At 45.8% G+C, this 23,369-nt stretch overlaps 1 protein-coding gene across 1 annotated transcript in view; it reads right to left on the reverse strand.

Annotated features, from left to right (window-relative positions):
- Nucleotides 1-3,520: 3,520 nt before the first annotated feature.
- The window catches only part of HDGFL3 (HDGF like 3), a 51,409-nt gene continuing 31,560 nt past the window's right edge, over nt 3,521-23,369 (reverse strand). The window contains exons 2-6 of the mRNA XM_065412221.1: nt 22,415-22,491; nt 18,017-18,155; nt 14,519-14,677; nt 12,328-12,474; nt 3,521-4,854 (exon numbers count right to left, since the gene is read on the reverse strand). Of these exons, the coding sequence (XP_065268293.1) occupies nt 4,849-4,854; nt 12,328-12,474; nt 14,519-14,677; nt 18,017-18,155; nt 22,415-22,491 (528 nt within the window). The 3' untranslated portion in view covers nt 3,521-4,848. The remainder of the gene's footprint in view (nt 4,855-12,327; nt 12,475-14,518; nt 14,678-18,016; nt 18,156-22,414; nt 22,492-23,369) is intronic.

Raw genomic sequence — 23,369 nt, forward strand, 5'->3', positions numbered from 1 at the left:
TCTCAACATTTTGCTTTTACTCTGTCATGGAGATAATTTCTAAAGCTATTCTTGAGTAAGTAAGCGGTTTGAGTTTTTTTATTAATACCACATGGAGTGAAGTAATAATTATTTCAATGTTCTGCCTGCACAGACTACTCCTGGGGGAATTCTGCGCAATGCAGAATTTTGCAGAAATTAATGTTGTGCGTGCAGAATTTCCTTTCTTCCCCACAGAAATGGACTGCAGAGCTGTTGGCCGTCACTAGGGTTCGCTGAACCTGGCAGAGCCCCGCTCACAAACAGAAGACAAGGCTGGGGGAGAGGAAGGGAACTGGAGGGTTCCCAGCAGCTGCAATTCCCAGCATGCCCTGAAGGAAAGAAGCGGTGGCACGCAAGAAACTCCGTGCAAGACCGGGACCCAGCATCAGGCTTTTTCTCCCTCTGTATCCCTAGCCTTTGGGGGGGAGAGGGGGTGTGAGTGTCTGGGCTGGGGAGGCATGGCTGGGTTCTGGAGGGGGACAGAGGGTGAGAGTATTTGGCCCCCCAGTTGGGCTCTGGGGGAAGCGGGCAGAGTAACAGGAACCAGGTTGTCATAGGCGTTTCTTTAATTCTCTACTCCTGTTACAGACATACTTGCTAACAGGTATTTTGAAATAAATTACCAAAATAATTGAAACTGGTGTGATTATATAGTATTATTTTGACCAATAAAATTTGCAGAATTTTTAATGTGTTGGTGCAGAATTCCCCCAGGAGTAACAGACTGGATTGTTTCAGCATTACCAACTCTCATCAAACTAGGGTGGATTGTTTGGGTTAATATTTGGAAGTGTGAACAATTCACATACATCACTTGGTTACGTACATGTTTTATTGATCAAAAAGTATTTCTTGCAGGTCAGTCCTGTTAAAAATCCTGAGAAATCTTGTAGAGAAGACTCTCTACATGTGAAAGGCAAATCATGTGGTTGTGGAAATGCTGTTTAAGCGTTCAGTCCTGTTCAGTGCTGAGCCCTCCAGGTCTCATCCAGCAAAGCATGTATGCACATGCTTACTCATTGAAATTGACAGGACTGTTCACATGCTTAACGTTAAGCACATGGTTAACTGCATTGGTGTAGGGGTGGGGGTCAGAGAGCTCAGCACTTTGGAGAATCCAGGCCTTAAACATTTCCGGGTGTTTTCAGAATGGAGTTTTTCCACTGAACTTCTCTACACAGCTGCTTTTGTTACTGATATTTTGCCATAAACAAGTAGCAGCTAATATAGAATTTAGTAAGGTCTTGGCTGGTGGGGCTTACGTTTCTATTTGCAGTTAGAAGTATTTCTATTACATCTGAATATCTTTATACTAAAATAGTACAATTCTGTCTCATTTATGGATGAAAATAGAGGATAAACTTAACTGGAAACATTTCATGCTTGGGTATTTTAGAAGTTCTAAATTTGGAGGGTTCTTTTTTCTTTTTTATAGTCTAAACACAGATTCGGCTCATCCATGTGCATGTTTCAACCTATACGGGGGGATTTTCAAAACAGGAAGAGATTCATACAGTAACTCCTCACTTAAAGTCATCCCGGTTAACGTTGTTTCGTTGTTATGTTGCTGATCAATTAGGGAACATGTTCGTTTAAAGTTGTGCAATGCTCCCTTCTAACGTCGTTTGGCAGCCGCCTGCTTTGTCCACTGCTTGCAGGAAGAGCAGCCCGTTGCAGCTAGCTGGTGGGGGCTTGGAACCAGGGTGGACCGGCAGCCCCCCCATCAGCTCCCTGCTCCCCTAAGTTCCCTGTGCAGCAGCTGCCCAGCAGGCTAGCAATTGCAGCTGTTCCTCCCCCACTGCCATGTGCTGCTCCTGCCCTCTGCCTTGGAGCTGTTCCCCCAGACTCCTTCTTGCTGTCTGGTGGGGAGGGGAGGAAAAGGGGGGCTAATGTCAGGGTGTCCCCCTCCCCCCTGCACCCCGCTTACCCCATCTTCCATAGAGCAGGGGGGACACACGGCAGGGCTCAGGACGGAGGGAGCTTGTTGGCAGCAGCTGCAGCTGAGGTCTCAGCAAGCTGATCTAATTAACAAGGCAGTGTACTTAAAGGGGAAATGCGCATCTCTCTCTCTCACACACACACTGTGTGTGTCTCTGTCTCTGTCTGCGATGCTGTCTCCCCTTCCTCCATTCCTGCTGCCTTCTAGAGTGTGAGAGTTAACCCTTGAGGGCTCAGCCAATTGCTAGTTCATCATTTAGCAGTAAGGCATTCCCTGGAAATATCCCACCCTCTGACTCCTCCACCTCAACCAAGCTTCACAATCATCATTAGCGTGTACCAGTATTAAATTGTTTGTTTAAAACTTATACTGTGTGTGTGTGTGTGTGTATATATATATATATATATATATATATGTAGTCTTTGGTGAAAAAAAAGTCCCTGGAACCTAACCCCTTTATTTACATTAATTCTTATGGGGAAATTGGATTTGCTTAACATCATTTCGCTTCAAGTCGCATTTTTCAGGAACATAACTACAACGTTAAGTGAGGAGTTACTGTACTTTAACAGGAGAATGTCAAACTCTGAGGGGAAGTTCACAGCCGTGGTCAGAAGAGGGCATCTGTGCTTTAGAACTCTAGCCAAAAGGGCAGGATTCAAGACTCCCAGAGTATGTGTTGGTTGCAGTGTTGTTGTAGCTGTGTTGGTCCCAGGGTACGAGAGAGACAAGATGGGTGAGAAGCTCTGTGGAGCTTCAAAGCTTGCCTCTTTCTCCAATAGAAGTTGGTCAAATAAAAGATATTACCCCAGCCACTTTGTCTCTACCGTAGCACGTCAGTCACATAGGCACCGACTCCATGGGTGCTCCAGGGCTGGAGCACCCACAGGGAAAAATTAGTGGGTGCTCTGCACCCACTGACAGCCAAGCTCCCCATACCTCCCGCCCCACCTCCTCCTCCACCCGAGTGTGCCGCGTCCTCGCTCCTCCGCCTACCTCCCAGCGCGTTCCGCCCATTAGCATGCTCCGGGAGGTGGGAGGGGGAGGAGCGGGAATGTGGCGCGCTCAGGGGAGGAGGTGGGGCCGGGGTAGGGATTTGGGGAAGGAGTTGGAATAGGGGCAGGGAGGGGGTGGAGTTGGTGCAGGGACTTTGGGGAAGGGGTTGGAATGGGGGCGGGGAGGGGGTGGGGCCTCATGGAAGGGGTGGAGTGGGGGCAGGGCTGGGGGCAGAGGGCGGGGGGGTTGAGCACCCACAGGAAAGCGGGGAAGTCGGTGCCTATGGTCAGTCAATGTTTGACTGGCACAAAGGAGCTCAAAACATTTATTTCCTCCAGAACCCAAACTTCCTGGGTGTGGAGTCCTCCCTTATATATTTGAATTCAGGTCAGCTCCATCCCAGCACATTCTCCCCAAGAAAACAAAAAAAGAGCTGTTCAGCCGTCGTAGGATATACTGTCTCACAAACAGGTATCACGCCCCCAATGTTTCCTCTAGTGCTTTCAAAGAAACTTTGAATATGGTCAAGGTGAATTTAATAACCTCCTGTTAGCCAGGAAAAAAAAAAGCAATGTACAGAAAAAAAAAATCTCACCTGGACTTGTATCTATTATTGTCAACTCAGTGTTAACAGAATGTTTTGCTTTAATACTTGAGTTACATTAATACCTCACATTATTACACGTATGAAGCCAAATATGACGCTAACTTAGTTGCTTACAACCTCAAACCTTACTCCCAATACACATTCCAATAAATTTATTCTGTAAAAACAATACATTTTTTTGTTTTTGTTTTTTTGTTTGTTTTTTTGTTTTGTTTTTTACAGTAAACTTGTCAACTACAAACCTTGAATACGCAAAAGATGTTCCAAGGACAAGCATAACAAGGATTGATAAAACCAGACTAAATATGTTTTCACAATAAAAGCTGGCATAAAAATAAATAAAATTCTCTATTATCACAATAGCAACAATAATGTACACAGAATAATGGTTTTGGAATGTTTACTTCCTAGTCTAGATCTATTTCCAAAATTAAAAACAAAAAAACAAAAACCAAAAACAGAAGAATGACAGGATCCTTTTTTTAAGCCTTTCAATACTGAAAATTCGATGTTTTGGTTTGGTTTCATAGGGTTTCTGTATCACAATAAGCTTAGAAATGGAACGCATCCAAATGAATGAGCTCAAATTGTGTTGGCATTGGAAAAAATCCTTGTATTAATCTAAAGAAACACAAAAAGACTTTCACTAACTCCACATATAGGTACTAAGCCAGATAGTGTACATTACATCGTGATTTTGAGAAATATTAACGAGTATAACTAGCTAGGTACTTCTAATAAGGAAAGATATTTTATTACAGTATTGACCTTTGCAATGATCTCAGCTGAAGAAGGATTTTTCTTTTATTTTGTAAACGGATCAAAAAACAAGAAAAGATGGATACGGCGTAATTTAAAGTTATGTTTGTAGGTGGAATAGATTCTTGTGGTCTTGTATGTAGGGGACTAATTCCTAAGGTTTGCTTGTTTTACAAAAATGCAGATTTTGAACGATTTAATTTGGAGTTTCTGCCTTTTCTCTTTAGAAAAGGCTTCTACCACATGTACAACTCTGCAACGTCTCCATAAACCTCAGTCACTGGAAAAGGGCAACTCCATGCAACCAAATAATATGAAAATCAAAAGATATCCCTTAGAAAAAGGGTAAAATGTCATTTCTGCAAACACAACAGATAGGAATGTGAATAATGTGCATACAAACTGGGATGCTGTTGATGATACCAATGAATAGATGTGCTGACTCATATCAAATCCAAGAATATTAGACAACCAAACACGTAACCTTCTTGTGTTTTCCCTTCATGTCCAGCAGTCATTATGTTGGTTAAGTCTGAAAGAGAGAAAAAAAAATTGTATTTAATGTAAGATTTAATGCATCAAGCTGCAGAGAACAAGATTCAAATGAATGCCTTATCTTTACATTTCAGAGCTACAGTTACACTAACTTCATGGTACATTGCAATGGCAAGATTTTTTTTTTTTTAAGGAAACAGTTTGTGTTGCATCATAAACACACACTATCACATTAAAGAACCTGGCTTGAGCACTTAGGGCTTTATTCAAATAAAACGCTTTGTTCCATTTATGTTGGTAGATTTTGTCATCCCGCCCCATAATATCATTATGAAAGGTACAGGATACACCAAACACAACCAAGTTCTGTAGTTTTCTGTTTCATCAAACCTTTGGTATGCATCACGCAAAAGGTTAGACCACTGCTCTGTCCACAGGAGCTCCTGGGCCTTGCAAGAAGTCACTAGAAATGGCTGTGTGTTCTGCTCAAGCAAATGAACACTTGCCCACAACGAAAGAAATACAAAAACGGAGGGTGTGTATGTTATTGCTGAAGATATAGCCTGGCTTGGAGCTCTCCGTGGGATGAAAAACATAGGAGGAAGAAACTCCCATGTTACTACTGAGTCAAGGCCAGCTCTTGCGCCCATTAACATTAATAGGAGCATAATCCGTCCCTTTCTGTGTGGTCATGGCAAGTCTCTTGTCTTCATGTCTCAGTTTCTCCATGTAAAACAGAGTTACCTACCTCACAGGGATCCATTAATTTTTGTCTTTCACACGGAAGATGCTGTATGAGCACTGCACACTCAGGTGGGGTTTCCCTTTGGGGACTGTTCTAGAAATCACTTGTCAAGAAAGGATTCGGAGCATTACCTGGCCTATCCACCCACCCACAAATTACTGACGGAAAGAACCACACCACACACAATCAATGTGAAGCAATCAACAATATCTTTGTTTTTGTTCATTCTGAAAAAAACAACATCAGGAAAAAGGGGGACAGAGGGTGAATCCACAGGGAATAGTGCGGTTTTCATTTTACACAGGATCTGGAAGAGAATAGGAGAAAGAAAACATTTTAACACTGTAGCACTAGCAGCTCCCTTCCTGAGCTCTCGCCCTGTACAACCCCCTGCGGCAGTGTTATTCATCAATCACACCATGGCTGGGGGTGAGCATGTCTCTCTGACCCAAGCAGTTCAGCTGACTACTGCTGCCAGCTAAGGGAGCTCACTAGCACAATCGACCCCCAGTCCGGTTGTGGCCTGTAGCTGCTTATGGCTCTTCAGGACAAGGACCGTCTTTTTGTTCTGGGTTTATACAACAGCTAGCACGGTGAGGGCCAGGTCTGTGACCAGGGCTCCTAGGCACTCTGCAATACCAATCTAATTAGTAGAGCGCTGTGCTTTTGTTCCTGGTTTCCGTCCCCTATCCATGGTAGGGGTTGTTACAAAATACGTCCCATACCGCATGCCCAATGTCCTTCACGGCCCTTCCCCATCCAGTTCCCAGGGCAGTGATGCTTTGCTCTCCAAAGCTCCCACACTAACTCTCTGCTCTCTCCTGTTTATGCGTCGCTCGCTAAGGTTATACTTACAGGTGCTTCGGAGCCTTTGCCTGGAGAAGCTCTCACTGCTGTTTTGCTTCCTTCCGGAGGGAGGTGCAGACACCCGTTAAAACAATTAAAGACCAATTGGTCAACCAAATCCCGGTTGCCTTTTACTACAAATCCCTACTGACATGTCGTTCTCCCGCATTAACAAGAGAGGCGGGGGCTGCACTGGTCAGTCCCTACAATAAAAACGTTACATTAACTATACAAACCTATCCCACCGTAGTGTTAAGGCTTTGCTCTTGCCAAGGCTAACGTGCCCATGGGGTTGAACTGAAGGGGCAGTGGTGGCAGCCACTACTTGCTAGGGCTCAGTTGCACGTTAACGCTGCAACTCCTCCTCACTGCCCAGAATTACAACTTAAGTGCTGGGCCATAGCTTAGCACATGAGATGGATAAAGACGAAGGGGTCAGATCATCCCCTACCTGGCTGCTGCTGCACAGGCGACAGAAATGCAGTCGGATACAGCCCCCCGCCCATCACAGGGCACGTCCTGCCTACTCGAAAATGTAGCAGGGGGTTTGGCCCCCAAGCCAGCAGCTCCCCCGATGGTCCACACTGCCCTCAAGAAATCTGCAGGGACCCTGTGCCTCTGCTCGGGTTCCTTGATCTACCCACCGCTCCTGCTGAAGCCATGCTGCCAGGCTCCCCCACTGGCTGCTGCCCCAGAATCCGCCTTCCAGAGCCACTCCACTGCATTGATGGGGCAGAGGTTACGTTAATGCTGATGCTAGCAGTGTTTACATACTTGCTAATGTCCTATGGGTAGGGCCCTCAAATTCACGGCCATGAAAAACACGTCACAAACCATGAAATCTGGTCTCCCCCCCCCATGAAATCTGGTTGTTTGTGTGCCTTTACCCTATACTATACAGATTTCACATGGGAGACCAGCGTTTCTCAAATTGGGGGTCCTGACCCAAAAGGCAGTTGCAGGGGGGTCGCAACGTTATTTTAGGAGGGTTGTGGTATTGCCACCCTTACTTCTGCGCTGCCTTCAGAGCTGGGCTGCCAGAGAGTGGCGGCTGTTGGCCAGGCGCCCAGCTCTGAAGACAGCGCCTCTCTAGCAGCAGCGCAGAAATAATCATGGCAATGGCATCCCATGCCATCCTTACTTCTGTGCTGCTGCTGGCGGCGGCTCTGCCTTCAGAACTGGGCTCCGGGCCAGCAGCCACCGCTCTCCAGCTGCCCAGCTCTGAAGGCAGTGCCGTAAGGCAGAAGTAAGCGTAGCAGTACCACAACCCTCCCTACAATAACCTTGCGACCCCCCCTCCCCCACAACTCCTTTTTGGGGTCAGGACCTGTACAATTACAAAACTGTGAAATTTCAGATTTAAATTGAAATCATGAAATTTATGATTTTTAAAATCCCATGACTGTGAAATTGACCAACATGGATTGTGAATTTCGTAGGGCCCTACCTATGGGACTTGCGGGTAGTGGTGGTCATGATGCTGCAGGGAGCAGCCAGCACCACAGATCTGATCAGAGAGCCCCATCCCCATGGAACTGATGAACAGAGGATTATGATGCTGGGAGGATGGCTATCCCCCTGCTACCCTACCCTGGTATCCACCCTGCCCCAGATCAGCAAGGGTTTCATTCCTTCAACAAGACGGTGTCCACACAATGACAGCGACAACTTTGAGTGCCTTTATTTGTGTTGCTTTGAGTCAATCACTCATCTTGCTAGTAGACTGCAAAACCACCCTGGCACTGAAGCAAACAAAACTGGCCTGAAAATCAGGGAGCTGAAACCAGCTCCCTGCTGCACCACCATTCCTGTTGCACCTACTGGAAACTGGGCACAAGAGAATCTGGCCTCCTGTAGGTAAAAAATATGTGTGGAGTCAGGAAAGTTGCACATGTAAGTACGGCAGGAGAATAGAGAATCCCGTCACAGAGGCTCTAGTGGCCTGGGCGTAGGACTACTGCCAAGTTTAAATCACAGTGCTGACACTTCCTCCCTGTGTGGTGTTAGGCAAGTCACTTAATCTCTCCGGGCCTTAGTTTCTCTACTTGTAAGATGGGAATAGTGACATTTGTTTACCTTCTTCATACACGTGTTGTGACAAATAATTGCGCATCAATTTTGAGGTCACAATGATTGCAGAATCCAACCCTTAATAAACATGCTGCGACACAAGGTTATTATTGTAGTAGGAAGAGCTCCTGGCAGCTATTACTGAAGTCTACGGATTTGTTATATTTCACAGGAGTCACTAGAAATGTTGGTCTTCCACAAAAACACCACCGTTAACAAATGTCTCAGCCACCAGCTCTTTTGAATATGCTCTCTCAGTAGTAATGGTATCAGATGATAATCACTCTGGACTGGATTGTAACTACTTACCTCACACTAGCATGAGCAGTTACTCCCATGAGTAGTTCCACTGCCTTCAATCACAGTCTCTGATCACCACTGTGAGTAAGGAAAGCACCTTTAAACCTGAGAGTCCCTGGGCTGTATCAGGGGAAACCCCAGCTGTTTTACTTCACACTAATGCATTATTTTTCAGAGTCCATAGAACTGTCCACCCCCTGAATGGTGACTATATTCATCCTCACACAAATGAAAGGATGCAAAGCCTGTGCCTTGCTTTTGATTAAAATCAATTCCATATATCAGTACGTAGTCTAAAGTCCATCACACAAGCCAAGCAGTGGCACTGACATTCAAATACATCCCGCCACAAAACATTTAGGAGTGTGCTTCACAAGAGTCTCCAGAGTAGTAAAATGGAAAAAAAAAATGTATGTCTCCAGTTACATTTAAGAGTCATAGCAGCCGAAAACCAAAAACACAACTCACAGGAGGTTTAGATATGCAATGTGAATCTGCTTTCATGGATTCACTCATTTACCAGCTCGTTTTATACTGTAAAAGCTAAATGCAATGAGAAATGTTACACAGGAATATTCTGCTTAGAAGGTATTTTGAGGAAGCCTAAGCATAGGTACGCAGCTGAGTATTTAAAAGCAAAGGACTCTCTATCCAATGGGCAAGCAGTCTCAGTGGCTGCTAGCTTATAGAAGCTCTGTTAAGATCCATATTAGCCAATAGACTTTTGAGGTTCAGGTACAAGATGCAGTAATTCTGGGGTACCGTTTTGGAGAGGCAGCCATGCTAACAGCAGCAGCCAGGCAGGGGAGCCAGAGGACCCTGGGAATAGCTAGGAGGCTAGTATGAATTTAGCAGCAAGCCTACACGAGGAGCTGAACCTCTGGGCTGGTGTGATAGCCAGCAAGCCTGGCTTATGTTCTAACATCAGGGTGGTGTTTCTCTGGCTAAACAAGGATCAGTCAGATGGCGAAGGTTTTTAAAGGGCGCTATGATCCAAAGGGACATGTTGATCTCCTACCTCTCAGTCAAAGCAATGATGATTAAAAGACAAACCCTGTCCCCTTTGAAGATGGGAGAGGTGCCTTCAGCACACTGGAAAAGCATCCGGGCACTATATAAATGGAGTGACTACTGTGCTATTATGGGTTACTCATGCATGGCCACAGGAGGATGCATGCTGGGAGCACCAGAGATATGGGGTCTCATCTGCAAAAGCTCTCCTCCCCTGGGCAGTGCTGCAGTTAAGTTGAGATGACTGTTTTTAGGCCTCCCACCATTCTAGCAGGTTTCCATGGCCTTCCAAAGCTTGGGAAGCCATGAGGCTAGGCAGGGATCCCTGCATGGATCCAAAATGGCGGGGCTGACCACGCACATTCCAGAGAGCAGCGTTAAAGGGGCCGTTTGTTATGTATAATTAGAGGTGCCAAAGTCAGCATCTTTTCCACACTGAAAACTGTAACAAAACAACTAATTTTCTAATTCCAGTCTTGCACAGGACCCTGAGCTTCCCTGTGATGAAAAGAGCAGCTTAAGGTATATTTTTGTATTATGTTCCTGGCACCTTCTTATGACCAGATAAACCCACTGAGCTTGATTTTCCTCCCCACATAAACCAGGTTTAAGTTCACTGAGGTAAAGAAAGTTGCATTGGGGTAAGTGAGAAGAGGAGCAGGCCCACTCTGTTCAAGTTGCGCATTACTGTTCAAATGTTCTTTCATAGATTTTAAGGCCAGATCATTAGGTCAGCTAGTGTCACCTCTGGGTGAAATTCTTCGGTCTGTGATATATCAGTTCCCTTGCCTTGAGCTCTGTAACTTGTGTTTGACTAAAGTACATCTTCTAGAAAGGCATCCAGTCTTGATCTGAAGACATCAAGAGATGAAGACTCCATCACTTCCTTGAAACAGAACTTTAAGAGCTACTGGAAAGCTCCAAAGAGAAATCCCAAGGAGGACTGAGGGTGAAATTTACTCAGTGTACAGGGGCGCAGAAGTCCCTTAGCACAGCAGAACCACAGTGGTTCCACTACATATGAGGTGGGCTGCCACTAAGTAAGCATGACTGGGGACGCCATGCCCCCAGTGCTCTTTATCAGCCCCTCAGAAACTGTGGAGTGGCAGTGTCTGTAGTGGCCTGGGGACAGCTGTGAGTGAGTGATTACAGTGCTTATAAATCCCCATGGAGGAGGTGTGCTGGGATTGTGGACCCTATTTCAGCACAGGGCTTGGAAGTGCTGCAGGACAGCGCCTCTCCCTGTGTGTAGGTTAGGGTGGTGGATTCCATCCCACTCCAACCTCCACGGAGTTATAACTCTCTCACACATTTTATGCCATAGTTACTCACTGAAACTGGTCCTTAAGTATTTCAACCCTGACCAAGAGAGACTAGGTACCCAATCCTGAAATTTGAAAATTCATCCGGTCTTATTACTACGAGCAGGCAAAACTCCATGCATGGTAGCACCTTCCGACCATACTCTGAAAATGGGATGTAGCCTACCGCCATGTTACTCTCACAAGTATGTGTCTTGGAGTCTGACCCAAGCATTTGGCATACGCTTTGCACCAATCACCACCCCTAGGATCAATGCTGACTTAGTGTTCCGTATGCAAGTGACAGAGCCAGCCCCAGTGTACCGGAGAGCATGCCCAGTGGTTAAAGGGTATAACCATGACAAACCCCACACAATCATAAAGAACTCTGAAGGGGGAGGTCGGAAGATACATTTGAGTGTGCGGTGTCCCACTGCATCGTTCCCCACAACCAGGCCTGTTACCTGTGCAGTGTGAACGGCTTAGGACAATACAGAGCAGGAGTAATTGTTTTTTTAAAGGTGGCTGCTGTTCGCCCATTTGGACAGGCCAAGATATGATATAAACACATCAAGACACATCCGTTCTCCTGACCAACACTCTCCCTGTCTGTTGCTGGGCTCATAGTAACAATGCGAGGGAGTGCAGCGGGCACAAGTGTATGTGGATAAAGCTTGTGAGGGATGTGCAGGTTATTTTTTTGTGCCAGCTGCCGTGCTGCTCCGGGGCACAATGCCATTATATGCCCCCTTCAGCATAGTGAAACCCAAAGCAGGATCAGCCCAGGAACCTGCATGCACACGGCCTGATTCTCCTCTGACTTACGCCTGTGTGAATCAGAAGCAGCTCCAAAGAAACTGGCAGAATTATGTAGGTGTAAATCACGTGAGAGAACAAGCAAGCCCACTGCATTTAGTAAGTCACAGTACGGCATGCACAGGCCCCGATTCTGCTCTCACCTCAGTTTTATATCAGTGCAACTTCACTGGAGCTACTCCTGATTTACGCTAGGGTCAGTGAGAGGCGAAATCATGCCCACAGTGTTTGCTAAGGCTCGCCCACTCATATAGGTTGAAATTCATCCCCGTGCAGGGCCAACGCCACTTACACCCTCACAGCAGGAGTTGAGCAGGACTTATGCAGTGTGTATATGCCTCTGCACAGGGTGCACTTCACCGCTGAGTCTGGGATCTGTGGTAACAAACTGCACACAAAGGGAATGTGAACGGAAGATTACCCCTTCACTGGTTTTCTGCAAATCTGAAGAAGTGTTTCTTGTGTCATTGCCTGCGTCTCCCGCATCAGAGCTGCTCTTATTTTCTTCCTCTTTGCAGTCCTTATCATCTTCATCTCCGGGAGATTTCCGTGACTGCTTGGAGGATTTCTAAACAGATCAACAACACAGTTAACAAACAAAAAACAAACTTCAGAGCGAGAAAGACGTAGCTTGTGTTTTACAATGCACGTGCGAGTCCATTCTTCTTGTCCTAGCTCATGGGCCCCTGTTTGAAGCTCTTCCTAGATACAGTCAATGGGGGTGGAAAGCATAGGTTGGTTTCAGTGTTCAGAGTTACAGCAACCGATGAAACAAGAGGCGAAATTAACAGCTGACATAGGTGGGTAGCACTGCTAATCAGAGGTAGAGATGGTAACAGGAGAAGGGTCATCTGTAGGTTTGGTAGTTAATGAAATTATGGTGCCAGATTGACAAAAGTTTTGATTAAACACAGAGGTGCAAAACGAGAGCAGAACTGACAGAGCTGCTTTCCATACTTTCTTAGTGCTGTCAGTTTTAATATATTAACATTAAAGCCACATGGAACCAATACATCTTTCCTCTTCCCTTTATGTTATGCAATTCTCCAGCACAAAGGGATAGATTGTGGTTTTAAGCCACCATCCTACTAATTCTCCATTCGTCCAGAGTCTTCCGGAAAAAAAAGAGGGTAGATAAGACCTGAATTTCTAACGTGAAACACACACCGGGGGGGGGGGGGGGGGGGGAATCTTTGTATGTGTTTTTTTTTAAACCTACAAGTTCCTGAGTGCTGAGATCTAAGGTTTTTGTTCAGGTCCCAGCCCATCTCTAATGCAAAGCTCAGCAAATCTGAAACTAGCCCCCAAATAATTAATGGAATATTTTTCAGTGACATTGTAAGAGGCCAGATTAATAAGACAAAATAAATCAAGCACTAATTCTTATAGGGGATTCTTTCCCTTGATTTCAGTGGGCTTCAGATCAGGCTCGTGATTAAACCAGGTTTAAAAAAGAAGAAGAAGAAGAAGAGCAAAGCCATCTTGAGCTGTTCTTGAGAGCACATTAATCAAAACATGACTGTTCTGGCAGTTTCATCTTACACGCGATTATAATCAGTGCCCATGTATTCCACAATTCTACAGTCATAGATTTTTGCTGTGGAATCCAGCCCTTGTTGCAGAGTCATACTCCAGAACCCAAGATTTCATTAAAAGAAAAATATGGGCCATATTGTGCTACCGATTTTTAACTCTCTGGGAGCTCTGCTTAAAACCGATGGCATGATATGGCCCTATGTTTCTAGTTCTTATGGTTGTGAAAATAACCTTGAAATGTGAACTGAGTGTAAATCAAAGCAGACAGCTTAAAATAAGAGCTCAGAGAAGGGTGAACTGCCTCATTCATCCCAGTGCAGAGTTAGTTCTGAAAACTGAACATGACAATTCAAACGTTGACCTTGTTAAATGTTTCCCTCATCTTTATCCTTATTTATATTTACCTTATATAAATGTGCTTGTCCCACAACCCCAGCTGCCTCGGTCCCAACTCAGCTGCCAATGCCTGAAATGCCCATTACACAGCTGCCAACCATCCAGCTTCCCTTCACCACCACGAATTTCTCTGATCTAATAAAAATAATAATCCGGGAAGTGTGTAAAATATGTTGGGGCAGATCCACAGCTGGTGTAAACTGGCATTGCTCTGTTGGCTTCCATGGAGATGTGCTGATTTAAACCAGCTGACAATCTGCCCCACTGAACAATACACTGTGCTGACAGACAGACAGAAATATGAAAATGAATTATAGGATCTCAAATACTTACGTGGCTCCCATTACCACAGTGCCTGAGTCCCTGGCAAGCTTTAATGTATTTATCCTCCCAGCACCCCTGTGAGGTAGGGAAATGCTATTAACCCCATTTTACAGATGGGGAAGTGAGATGCAGAGAGACCAAGTGACTTGCCCAAAGTCATACAGTAAGTCTGTGGCAGAGCAGGAAATTGAATCCAGGTCTCCCAAATACCAGGATAGAGCCCTAACCTCTAGACCAACTGTCCTCTCTAGTTCAATAAACCCCACTATTTTGGAACAGAAATCTCGACACTGCAGAAGGCAGGGCTAAACTGCCATTACAATGCACAAGTGACAATGGAAAAGCTCCTGGATCACCTTTGAAGTGTAGGATTTTTTTCGTTTTGAGCCTGCTTTTTCATTCTTTCTTTTGCCTTTTCCATCCTCTTCTACCCGATCACCTTCCTCCTCGCTGCTCGCATCGGCCGTATTTCCTCCTTCTCCCTCAGTTTCTGACGAGCTCTGTTGCTGGATTGCCTTTGAAATAATAAATAATAATAATTATTATTAACTAAAACTCCTCCCAAATAATTAATTTTTGCCATGTCCCATGTTGCACAGGGAGATCCTAAGAAGAGAGAGCTTGCACTTTAATCATTTTACTCAGGAATAAATTAGCCTGATCTTACAACCATCAAAATAGAGGGCTGGCAGGGGCAATTTCCTCAGTAGCCACTTGAAAACAGTTATCAGATGCATTTTCTGAGATGACACGCTCAGAAAGGTTTACAGTAGGGCTGTCAAGTGATTAAAAAAATTAATCGTGATTAATCACATTGCTAAACATTAATAGAATACCATTTATTTAAATATCTTTGGATGTTTTCTATATTTTCAAATATATTGATTTCAATTACAACACATAATAAAAAGTCTAGAGCGCTCAGTTTATATTTATTTTTGTTTACAAGTATTTGCACTGTAAAAAACCAAAAGAAATAATATTTGTCATGTACTGCAGTGCAATCTCTTTATCATGAAAGTTGAACTTACAAATGTAGAATTGTGTAAAAAAAAAAAACTGCATTCATAAATAAAACAATGTAAAATTTTAGAGCCTGCAAGTCCACTCAGTCCTACTTCTTGTTCAGCTAATCGCTCAGACAAACAAGTTTGTTTACATTTGCAGGAGATAATGATGCCTGCTTCTTGTTTACAATGTCACCAGAAAGTGAGAACAGGCGTTTTCATGGCACTGTTGCAGCCAGCGTCGCAAGATATTTACATGCCAGATGCGGTAAAGATTCATACGTCCTTTCATGCTTCAACCACCAATCCAGGGGACATGCGTCCATGCTGATGACTGATTCCGCTCGATAACAATCCAAAGCAGCGTGGACCGACGCATGTTCATTTTCATTATCTGAGTCAGATGCCACAGCAGAAGGTTGATTTTCTTTTTTGGTGGTTCGGGTTCTGTAGTTTCCGCATCGGAGTGTTGCTCTTTTAAGACTTCTGAAAGTATGCTCCACACCTCATCCCTCTCAGATTTTGGAAGGCACTTCAGATTCTTAAACCTTGGGTTGAGTGCTGTAGCTAATTTTAGAAATCTCACATTGGTACCTTCTTTGCATTTTGTCAGATCTGCAGTGAAAGTGTTCTTAAAATGAACAACATGTGCTGGGTCATCATCCGAGACTGCTATAACATGAAATATATGGCAGAATGCGGGTAAAACTGAACAGGGGACATACAATTCTCCCCCAAAGAGTTCAGTCACAAATTTAATTAATGCATTATTTTTTAATGAGCATCATCAGCATGGAAGCATGTTCTCTGGAATGGTGGCCGAAGCATGAAGGGGCGTACAAATGTTTAGCATATCTGGCATGTAAATACCTTGCGACGCAGCTACAAAAGTGCCATGAAAATGCCTGTTCTCACTTTCTGGTGACATTGTAAATAAGAAGAGGGCAGCATTATCTCCTGTAAATGTAAACAAACTTGTTTCTCTTAGTGACTGGCAGAACAAGAAGTAGGACTGTGTGGACTTGTAGGCTCTAAAGTTTTACATTGTTTTGGTTTTGAGTGTAGTTATATAACAACAAAAAAATCTACATTTGTAAGTTGCTCTTTCACGACAAAGAGATTGGACTACAGTACTTGTATGAAGTGAATTGAAGAATACTATTTCTCTTGTTTAACATTTTTACAGGGCAAATATTTGTAATAAAAATAATATACACTTTGATTTCAATTACAACACAGAATACAATATATATGAAAATGTAGAAAAACATCCAAAATATTTAATACATTTCAATTGGTATTCTATTGTTTAACAGTGTGATTAAAACTGCGATTAATTGCAATTAATTTTTTGAGTTAATCGCGTGAGTTAACTGCGATTAATCGACAGCCCTAGTTTACAGAGTCGAGGGCGACTGCGGAGATCCCAGCGGCGGCTTGCCTCTGGAGTGTGGGGCCAACATTGGCGGTGCTCCTGGTACTGGCATGGACATGATGTCCCAGGCCGCCTGCAGGGCCTCCGGCATGGAGAGCATCCGGACATCCGGGGAAGCCTGCTCTGACTGGGCCGGGCTACTCTGCTCGACTTGAGTCAGAGGCCTAGAGGCCGATGGGGATCGAGGACTGCCCAACACGGGTCTAGTCTCTGCCCCAGATTTACTACGGTACCACGGCGGCGTAGGCCTCATCTTAGCCTTCTTGGCGTGCCCCGTGAACGGGGAGCAGTGCCAATTAGTAGATGGCGCCCGGGAGTTACCGCACACCGACATAGCGGTGCCCAGTGCCGACTTGGAGCGGCGCACTGAAGTCGGGGTCAACGCCGACTCCAAGAGGATAGCCCGGGGCCTAATGTCTCTCTCTCTCTTGGTCCGAGGCTTAAACGACTTGCAAATCTTGCAGCGATCGCTGAGATGAGTTTCACCCAAACAGCTTAGGCAGTCCGCATGCGGATCACTCACTGGCATCGGGCACCTACAAGTGTCGCACGACTTTAAACCCGGGGTGCGGGGCCTGCCCCGGCCCGGGCGCACAACTAAACTAAACTAAAACGAATTGAGTACTAACTACAGGTCACATACACTGAACAAACAAGAGTTCTGGGGACAAGCTACAGCAAAGCTGGAGCAGAGCAGTTCCAAAGCACCTTCCCTGGCGGCAAGAAGGAACTGAGGGGGGGGGGGGGGAGAGCGCGCAGCGCCCCTTATACCGCGCCATGGAGGCGCTACTCCAGGGGTCGCGAGGGGCGCTCCCCTACGGGTACTGCTAGGGGAAAAACTTCCGACACCGATGCACGTGGCGAGCACGCACACCTATTGTGGAATACACATGAGCAATCACTCGAAGAAGAACATATGATAGGGACAACTGTTAAATGCAGTCACCGCTCCTATCAAAATCTCCTGCTCTGCCTTCTCCCCTCCCCAAACTTCTATAATGCTGTTAATCATTGTCAATGCAAAAATCCTCAGCCCATTGTCAAGTTAGAGGGCAGCACAGTGCTATAAAAATAAACAACAAAAGGAACTGCGCACCAAATATTCATGTTTACATAGAATTCAATAAACACACTCTATTTTTTAATTCACCTATACCTGCTGCAGAATTTTCCAGACTACTGCACAGACCGAGGGGCTGTGCTGTATAATTAAGATTCCATTTGTTACAGAGTATGGGATCATGCTTATCTTTATGTTATTCAGTTACATTCCCATCACCAGCTCAGAAACCCTTCAATACTATCCAAACCACGGCCTTCTAGCACCAGCTACCCAGTTGTTACACGGATAAGACACCCTCAAAAGGAATATAAGTAAGATAAGGAGGAATGGAAGGGAAGCTGTCATTTACCTGGTATCCAGTAAACTTGACTCCAGGGTTGTTTTCTATTTCCCACAGTCCTTCGTTAAATCCTTTTCGTTTGTTCGACTTCCCAAATTTATCTTTATATTCTTTATATGGGAAGAGGTCTTTGGGCCCCAGGAATGCACTGCATTTTAACAAAATTGACATTCAAAAAATATTGTTAGGATTTTTTCCCTGCAAGTTAAACACATATTGTAGATGTGATGCCTATTCTTTTGTTCATCGCATTAAATCATTACACTCTGGCTGATTTTGTGTTAGTGCTGTGAATCTGAATTTACAGATTTTACAGTCTTGATTCAGGACCTCAACTTTTGAAGTTTTGAAATCATGCTGTGCATCTCTAAAAACAATTATTACTTAGTCTCATGTATTATATTAATTACTGATGAGAATTCTGCAAATCGGGAACAGACTAAAAATAATATTGTATAAAAAATTTAAGTGCATGGAGAAATGCTAGAACCCATGAGCCAAAACCTACCCCTTTGTTATGTGGTCATAATGGCTGTAGTATTTATTATTATTACCTTAGGAGCTCCATTGTGCTAGGCAGTGTACGAACACAGAACAAAAAGATGGTTCCTACCCACAAACGCTTACAACTAAGTATAACAAGAGACAACAGATAGGGGATACAAGAAAATAATGGGACGATATTGGTCGGCATTACTAGCAGTGCCATCAACACATCAGGTGCCTAACTGTTGCCAGGGCCGGCTCCAGGCACCAGGCAACCAAGCACATGCTTGGGGCGGCACCTGGTAAGGGGCGGCGGGGAGAGCGCGGCGCGGCATTCCGCGGGGGGGGGGGGGGGGGTGTGCTCCGGCGGCGCGGGGCTTGGCGGGGGGGGCGGCGCGGGCGCGGCGCGGGGGGGGGGGTGTTCCGGCGGCGCTCGGCGGGGGTGGGCTCCGGTGGCGCGGCGCTCGGCAGGGGGGCGGCACGGGGCTCGGCGCTCGGGGGGGTTCCGGCGGCGCTCGGCAGGGGGGCGGCGGGCTCCGGCGGCGCGGCGCTCGGCGGGGGGGGCGGCGCGGGGCACGGCGCGGGAGGGGGGGGCGGCACGGCGCTCGGCGGGGGGCGGCACTTTTTTTTGCTGCTTGGGGCAGCAAAAAAGTTAGAGCCGGCCCTGACTGTTGCCAAGTTATTTTGTAGGCATCGCAGCTAAGAGACTTAGCACTACCCCCTTTCATAAAGCAGCTCTGCCGCAGGTCAACCAGTCCCAAAAATGGACATCACGATGCAGGGAGGAAGAAATAAAATTAGCAAGAATTTACCTACAAAAACTATGGCTATAATTTGATTAGAAAATCCTACTCACATTCTAGGCGATTCCTGGCATAAACAAACTTTGGAAAATAAACCAATAATTTCATACATAAAACCTAAAACAACCATCATTTCTTCTTCGCTGACTATTTCTCGAAGACTGGTATTTTTACACTTCCATGGCCAATCATAATTTGTATTAAGCATGATGGGGCAGAAGCTATGAGCTTCACCATTAGAGAAGCTTCTGCCCCATCAAAATAAGCTCATAGCTACGCAACCACTTTATCTTTTACTGTAACCCTTTTCCTACCTCCTACGCACTTTTATGGCGCCCATCACTATAGAGTCTCAGAGCTTCACAATCTTTCATGTGTTTATCCCCACCACACCCCTGTGAGGTAAGGCAGTGCTAATATCCCCACTTCACAGATGGGGAATGGAGGCAGAGAGAGACTAAAAGACTTGCCTAAGGTGGCAGAGGGGGTCTGTGACAGAGAAAGGAATTAAACGAAGATCTTCATCGTCCCATGCTAGTACCTTGACTGTTGGACCATCCTTCTTCCGACTTGAGCAGCTTCAGTTGAATTCAGCCTTGATCCTTTTAGCACTTATACATGTGAGTAACTTTATTGACAAGTGGTCCCATTCCCTCAGGGGCCTGAGAGCATGGAGACAGCTGCTGTACCGAGGCCTTAAACTGTAAGCTCTTTGGGGCAAGGACTTGCTCTTACTATGTGTCTCTAGATCATCTAGTACAGAGGTGGGCAAACTACAGCCCGCGGGCCACATCCGGCCTGCGGGACCGTCTTGCCCGGCCCTTGAGCTTCCGGCCGGGGAGGCTAGTCCCCGGCCCCTCCCCTGCTGTCCCCCCACCCCCGCAGCCATGCCGCTGTGCGGGCAGCACTCTGGGCAGCGTGGCTGCGCGCTCCTGCAGGGCAGCGCGTCTGGCTCCGGCCGAGCGGCGCGGCTGCCAGACATGCTGCTCTGAGTGGCACGATAAGGGGGCCGGGTGTGTGTGTGTGTGTGGATAAGGGGCAGGAGGTTCCGGGGGGCAGTCAGGGGACAGGGAGCAGGGGGTTTGGATGGGGCAGAGTTTTTGGGGGGGCAGTCAGGGGACAGGAAGCAGGGGGGGTTGGATAGGCATGGGAGTCCCAAGGGGCCTGTCAGGGGACGGGGGTGTGGATAGGGGTAGGGGCAGTCAGGGGACGGGGGGGGGGTTGGATGGGGGTGGGGTCCTGGGGGGGCAGTTAGGATTGGGGGGTCCCGGGAGGGGGTGGTCAGGGGACAAGGAGCAGGGGGGGTTGGATGGGTCGGGGGTTCTGAGGGGGCAGTCAGGGGACTGGAAGTGGGAGGGGGCGGGGGCCAGGCTGTCTGGGAAGGCACAGCCTTCCCTACCCGGCCCTCCATACAGTTTTGCAACCCTGATGTGGCCCTCGGGCCAAAAAGTTTCCCCACCACTGATCTAGCACAATGGCACCCCGATCTGATGTGGTCTCTGAGAAATCCACACTTATACAATACTACTACTACTGTGGAGAATGTACATTTACTTAAAAGCTAACGAGTGATCTCCCAACATACACATGATAAAAGTGACATCAGAGCAAAGAACTCCAAGAAGTTAACTTTCCTTTATCTCTAAGAAAGTATTCCCTAATTTTGCTGCTACTGAGAGATGTCTCTTCATATGGCCAAGGGCTCACACCAAAGCTATACGGAAAACAATTACAGAGCATCATGTGAAACTCACCCTGACACATCTGAATTTATCTCATCCATAACATATGGAAATTTTAGTTCAGTTTTTACACACAAGGTAAAAAATAAAAATCATCCCAACCTGGGTTTGAGATCTTTGCAATGTCCTTCGTGGAGGAGGATAGTTTTCACTGCTCTGCCGTAACAGAGCTAACGAGACGCACTCTGCAGTTTATTATTAGTTATTCTGTATAAAATATGGAGATAACTGCAGAATGCGTTTCTGTTCCTGAGGTAAAAATCAGATCACAGGCTAATAATAACTCTGAGGCAAATGAGGTCATTAGCCCAAAATTAAGCCACTGCAGAGTTAACAGTAAGCAACGTCTAATTAATATTATTCTTATTCTAAGATGTGGTAATTAACTATTTAGAGACTCTTTACTCGCACCCATTTCCCCCCCCATGGCCCGACCCAGCTCAGTTCTTCCACCATCCCTTCTGTTCCACCTCCTCCACCCCGCAACATAGAAGAATATTTATTTTAAGCACTAAGTGGAAATAGCGTGAGACTCCTGATTCAGCGTAGCTCTTTTTCCATTTGCCCACCACCAACCTTCTCACCCTGTCCTGTTCTATGTTGATGCAGAAATACAAGCTTACAAGGCCAGATTATTAAAAGTATTTAGGTACCTCATAGGATTTTCAAATGCATCTAGACGCCTAAGGTCCCACTGATTTCAATGGGTTTTAGGTGCTGACAGGCTTTTGAAAATCCCACCAGGTGCCTAAATACCTTTGAAAATCTGGCCCATAGTCAAGAGAAAATCCTTGCTCTTTCACTGACTTTGAGTCAGTTACTCCCCCCAAATTAATATTAACTTGAGCTAAAAATTAGAGCCACTCAAATTTCAATTAAGAAAAAACACTTTCTAAACCCCTCTTTATTGCTGAAGGGACAAATTCTGACCCCAGTGAAGTCAATGGGAGTTTTGGTACCAGCTTCAATGGGATCGGACTGAGCCCAAAAAGGTGTTTGAATATAATACATTCATCTTGGTTAGCTCAAGTATAATGTACTTTTATCATAGATCTGGCTCCTGGTGATCCATTAACATAGTCATGTCAAAATGTGTACATGCAAGAAACATGGGCCCTGATTCCCATTGACATGCAGGCCCCGATGCACCACCCTGGCCCTGTAGGGTGGCATTCACAATCACACCCACGTTAAGGCTCCTTTACCCTACTAGAGCCATATTCAGGCCCATAGTATCTACTTCTAGTCTTACACTGGTTTCAATCAAGATTTACTCCATTAATGTCAATGGAGAGACACAGGAATAAGAACAGTTTGAGTGAAAGGAGATTCAGGCCCACACATTTCAAAAGAAACCACCATGTTCATTCACTTACGTTTCATGAGTCCCAAAAAAGAAGATAGGGTACTTATTTGCTGGAGGCTTCACAGCTCCCTCAGGGAGTTCATCAATCTGTGGGATAGAAAGGGACAAAGGACTGTTACCATGTTCCAGCCAATCTCAGAAGCCAGACAAACCACAAAGGTGTGATTGGAGATTTCACGACTTCTTGGAGGTCCCATTCTGTGCTTGGGGCTTGTTTATTTTAATTAGTTTATATTTTATAACAAGTGTATGTGTCTGCGAAGCACCTCAATGGCAAACCTGAAGAGTCAATTCCTCCATTTAGCCACAGAACAGGTACGTTAGGGGAAGCCATATGGCAACCTTCTACCACCCTGCACTACCAATGTATCTACCTATGGTACTTATCTGGCCCCCATAACCACAGTATCTGAGGGCCTCTCAATCGTTAATGTATTTATCCCCACAACACCCCTGTGAGCTAGGGAAGCACCATTATCCCCATTTTACAGATGAGGACCAGACAGACTAACTAACTTGCCTGAGGTCACACAGGAAATCTATGGCAGTGGAGGGACTAGCACATAGGTCTCCTGAGTTCTAAGCTAGCACCCTAACCACCGGACCAGCCTTCCTCTCAACCCTCTTCCAGAGAAGCCATATCTCCTGTTCACCTGCACTGGGAATGATAACTTCATCTCCATGCTCATTTGGCCCCTGGTCTCTGCTGAGGCTACCAACAAGGCTACCAAGGAATGCTCCTTGTGCTGGGGGGTCTTGTGAGGTGTGAGCTTATCTCCCAAGAACTGGACAGAGACCACCAAGCTCATGTCACACAGGTCACCAAGCAGACAGATGGCAACAATTTTCAATACAGAACTAGGGCCAGATCCTCAGCTGATGTAAATCAGAGTAGCTCCACTGACTTCAGCCCAGTGGTGCCACATTACATCAGCTGATGATCTGGCTTCTGAGCTAGCAAGGAA

The sequence above is a fragment of the Emys orbicularis genome, chromosome 10 (assembly GCF_028017835.1).
Source record: "Emys orbicularis isolate rEmyOrb1 chromosome 10, rEmyOrb1.hap1, whole genome shotgun sequence".
Taxonomy (NCBI): domain Eukaryota; kingdom Metazoa; phylum Chordata; order Testudines; family Emydidae; genus Emys; species Emys orbicularis.